Source organism: Mizuhopecten yessoensis, unplaced genomic scaffold, assembly GCF_002113885.1.
Source record: "Mizuhopecten yessoensis strain PY_sf001 unplaced genomic scaffold, ASM211388v2 scaffold2433, whole genome shotgun sequence".
In the NCBI taxonomy this organism is placed as follows: domain Eukaryota; kingdom Metazoa; phylum Mollusca; class Bivalvia; order Pectinida; family Pectinidae; genus Mizuhopecten; species Mizuhopecten yessoensis.
In genome coordinates, this window is record NW_018404544.1 from 20,395 (window position 1) to 25,403 (window position 5,009).

At 33.2% G+C, this 5,009-nt stretch overlaps 1 protein-coding gene across 1 annotated transcript in view; it reads right to left on the minus strand.

The window, feature by feature from the left end:
• LOC110445971 (spermatogenesis-associated protein 4-like) overlaps positions 1–3,611 on the minus strand; it is a 14,963-nt gene extending 11,352 nt beyond the window's left edge. The window contains exons 1-5 of the mRNA XM_021490889.1: positions 3,491–3,611; positions 1,878–2,007; positions 1,217–1,335; positions 784–946; positions 88–274 (exon numbers count right to left, since the gene is read on the minus strand). Of these exons, the coding sequence (XP_021346564.1) occupies positions 88–274; positions 784–946; positions 1,217–1,335; positions 1,878–2,007; positions 3,491–3,567 (676 nt within the window). The 5' untranslated portion in view covers positions 3,568–3,611. The remainder of the gene's footprint in view (positions 1–87; positions 275–783; positions 947–1,216; positions 1,336–1,877; positions 2,008–3,490) is intronic.
• Positions 3,612–5,009: the final 1,398 nt, after the last annotated feature.

The window sequence follows — 5,009 nt, forward strand, 5'->3', positions numbered from 1 at the left end:
AGGAAGTGAGAGGTATTTAGAGGTTTCTGTCTAAAATAACATCACATATGTAGGGGACATCTATCTGACATTACTGTTGTTGTGTACCTGGGTGGGGTCCATCCTGGCCAATGGAGTCCAGTGTTTTGTCTGTATCGTATGTTGGTTGTTTTGGCTGTGCGGGCGGCCTACGTAAACTCCTCTCTCCTAGAGTGGGCTTCACATTGAATCGAACGGGGTTCTCATATCGCTCCTGGCGTCTATGTTCTATGTGGTCATTGATTATTTTTTGTGACTGTAAAAGAAAACATTTTATTGTATTATATATAAATAATGGATGGAGTGAATTCTTCCATTGCTTGATCAGCTTCCCTGATACTTTAGTTACTGATCATACAGTGGCCAAGATTCCGGTATAATCGTTATATGTTAAAATCTAAACATCTCACAATAATTGACAATTTCAACAATTCAAGTGTCATATATTTAAACTTTTGCACAACTTCACAATCTGTTGTGGTGCTTGTTAAGATGCCATGTCTCAAATCAATATTTGCCATCATAACTGAATTTGAAAAAAAATACGATACTTTAATGTTGTATCGAAATACACTTTCCCTTGAGCCTTTGTAGTTTTGAAAACTATCTGTCAGTATTTTTTTTACTAAATTTTTGCTGTTCCTGATCAGTTAGAAAATATATTCTGTCCGTGCGGTTTCATATATTTATGGCCCTAAAATACTGGAAATACAACAATCCCTGTCATTCCCTATCAGAGACCAAGCTTAAATAATCAACTGATACCTTTTGAGCACTGAGGATAAGATTTTGGTCTGCCATCGTTTCTGTGATCCTGAGGTTGTTTTTGACAGCTTTCGAAGCTGTTGAACGGGCGTGCATTGGTAATCTGTTCTGGTACGCTCGGTCGGTGAAGTCAATTTCATCATCTTTAGTTTGTTTTCGAACTCTGCAATTAAAAACCATAATATAAAGCATTATCGGTAATAGAAAAAATCATATAGCTTTTTTAATACAGAAATATAAGAAGGAATTTAAAAACAGTTGATTAAAATTTACTGTTAATTAACAGTAAACAAAGGAAGAGTTCAATTATAATTGAAAATGAAGTTTAACAATGTGAAAGGGATGTACATTTGAAGTTTAACATGTGAAAGTTGACATTACAAATTATGTTTAAATTTAGCTGTAAAAAAAATGAAATAAATCAAAATCTTACTTCCTATTTGTTAAAATTTCATAAATTCGTTCGGTGAGAAGTGTAGAGGCTCCCTCCTTGCAGTGAATGGTTCCCTCTAACAGTTCCTCGGCTATATCTAGGTTGTGTCTTTTAATGAACTAAAATGTGAAGATGAAAAAACTATTAGTGTTATCCAAATAAATTTCACATCAAACTAAATATATATAACATACTTATGAAATTTATTTCAAAAATGTTAAAAATGTAAATTTGTACCTGCATAGTTAAATACTATTAATATATAAAAGGAAGTATACCTGGAACAGGACTGGCATATATTAATCATATATTTCAAAAGTTATTGCCGCAACATTTTAATTTGGTAAAACCGCAGTTTACACTTGCACTATTCGAACACCCAGGGTCGGGGCTACCAGGTATGTCAAGACTAGTAAAAATTAAATTACTTGTTATGGAAATAAAGGTTCGGATAATAGAATTGTTCAAACTCTGTCTGCAATCCAGGACTCCATACATGAAACTTTACGTCCCTTAAAAAAGTGTTTGCTTCTTATATTCACGTTAAACATCAATAAGAAAGCACGTTAAACATCAATAAGAAAGCTATGTGATATTTGGATGAAGGTTCTGATGACAGCATTTATGTTTGTATAAATGGGATTTTGTTAAATTTACTTACCAATCTGAGTAAACTCCAATTTTTTAACTTTGAGTCTAGTGATGTTCCATTGTTATATGAGTGCATTTGAATTTCTTGTGGGAAGTACCATGAAAATACTTCTGCCACTAGGTATCCATTTGTGAGATCCCTGTGAAAAAGGTCAGAGGTTACGACAGAGGAAACATGTATTGGACCCATAATATTAATAACGGGTAAGCTATTTCAATTAATTAACGATTATAATCCAATAATGTATTGTAATCATTTTTTTAAACATCATGCACTTTTATCTCAAATGAATGAGTGGTAATCAATGTAAACTTGACACAAGATTCAATATACATTATACATGTAGCTGTAAAACATTTGGATGATCAACCAAATTGATGTTCCAAAATTAAATACACTGAAAAATGTTCATGCTTAATTGAAATTTTACTATAGATTTGCCCGATTGTGTAATTAACAATACCAAAAACAATTAGTTCAATCTACAGCATAACAAAAAAAGGTTCTTATGTTCTTACGTTATCAATGGCAGTGTTAATAATTTGCTGATGTATGTCTTTAAAAATATAAAAAGATCTATTTCTATATATTTTTCATTTAAATCAATTGAAATATTATCAAAGCAAAACTTGATATGTACCACCATGAAATAGAATTTTCTACATTTTCATGTTGTATTACTTTTTTTTTTACTTTTATCATTTTTTATGAAGTATAATTTCGTTCTATTTCGTTACAAAAGGCAGTAAAATTTAATAACTAGATACATGTAGAAATGCATGGAATATAAAGAAATAAAACATTGTTAAAATACTGTACTTTAAACCCTGCTTGTATTGTATTGGTTTAAAAACACTCGACCCTACGTAATGCCCACCAAAGTTTATTTGGTTAAAACAATGCAGTAGCCCTTTGTTTTCTTTTATGTATTCACATAAACATACTGTAACAGCTAAGAAATTTGTGGAGAAAATACTGCCTTATATTACTGGCAAGTTAGCTTTTTCCAGTCATGCGGTACAACCCTGGGACCCGCTCACTGGTTCAGCAACGTCGAGTGGTCAGTAGCTGGATGGGTGACCGACTGCAGGGTACATTATTACCCATAACTTATTAACAGGCACCAGTACGGACCAAAAAACTTATGAACTTATGAACGGTTTACAGGTACCTGTAAACCGTTACAGTTACGAGATGTACGATATAACGATTAACTGAGTGTTGTATATTTATGAATGTAAAAGTTAACCAATTATAGTCAAGGGTACATACTGTTTTAGGTGTATCTAAACCAGTATGTACCCTTGACTATAATTGGTTAACTTTTACATTCATAAATATACAACACTCAGTTAATCGTTATATCGTACATCTCGTAACTGTGTCACCAGCCAAAATGTCGTGATACCGATACGGCTGGAGCTAGTAGTTTAAGGTAGTTTGACACTATATACAATGCACATCCTTAAGTTACACCTGTACAATGTTTTCATTTTCACAGTTCTATACGTGGATCATCTCTGACGTCCACTACAGTTCATATCAATCCATCACTCTTTCCAATTACGTCTCCTTTTTCGTTCTACCACACAGCCTGGAAAACAAGAAAGACAGTCACTTACCACTTTGGTGTCTTTATTTGCCAAGTGAGGTCCAGGCTCTGGATCCATTTAAGAACTTCTCGCGGTAAACCAGACATCTTTACTATTGTGTTGTCATGAGCAACAAACTACTGAATCAATCTAGATCAATTATGTGCTTGATACAGTTGGAACAATTATGTTGAGCGTCAGTTGACAGAGATGACAACAATTAAAAATAATAAGTCGAGATCGGTACAAAATATCCGGATTCCGTATCTAATACATTGGCATACTTGCCAACTTATTAAAAATATCCATGGGTGATTCTGACTATTCAAAATTAAAACACAAATAAAATGTGTATAAACAAAATTACTATTTAAAATGATATATTTTGAGTTGTTTAATTAAATCTTCGAATATAGGAACAGTTCAGCAAATTAAAATGGTTGAAAATACTGAATTTAGAATAAAAAATCGGAATTCTCCCTCTTAAATAGGAAGGGTTGTCAAGCATGCATTGCATGTGAAAAAAATCCTGTTAAAAGGATAAATACTTTATAATAATCAAATCGATTTTAGATTAAAAAAAATCTAAATATTTTGTTTAATCGGGAACCTAATCTACTTATATATAACACTCATGTGTACAAATTCTCAAAGGTACCAGTTACTGTAGTAGATAGTTATATACATTGTATTCATCATAACATAGGAAAAATTATATATATTTTACTTAATAATAATGTTTTAAATGTTTAGCCTCTTACTTATAGTTTGTATCATCAAATTGTAATGTCTTAGGGCTGATTATACTTTCAAGCCTTGGCGAATAAGTATGTTTTGTATAATTAAGTATCGAAATGTAGAGGGAATGGTTCTTGGAATTTAATACTGCTGATAAGGTAGCTCAGTTGGTTAAAGTGACCATGTTGTGATTGGAGGTCCAGGGATCAATCTAGTCATGCCCTGTTGCCTTTTCACTATAAGATAATAGTAGTATAGTTATTCAGAATTGTCGCTGTGTATCATAACAGACCCATTCTTGTCATCAATCAGTTAGTCCATCAAATCTATTTTCTGTCTTTCCATGCTTAAGTCATTTGGAAAGAAAATATTTGTTACCATAGGATATCATGTGTAGTAGGAATATGAGGGTAAAATACTGCCGAGTTAACTTTTCCAGTGTTGCAGTAGATTAACCTCATCAGTTCACTCATTACTTTGATATAGACAATTACAGGCCAGGGTGGTAGATTGATATAGAATGTTGGACACAGACAATCAGAGGCCAGGGTGGTAGATTGATATAGAATGTTGGACACAGACAATCACAGGCCAGGGTGGTAGATTGATATAGAATGTTGGACACAGACAGTTCCAGGCCAGGGTGGTAGATTGATATAGAATGTTGGACACAGACAATCAGAGGCCAGGGTGGTAGATTGATATAGAATGTTGGACACAGATAATCACAGGCCAGGGTGGTAGATTGATATAGAATGTTGGACACAGACAATCAGAGGCCAGGGTGGTAGATTGATATAGAATGTTGGAC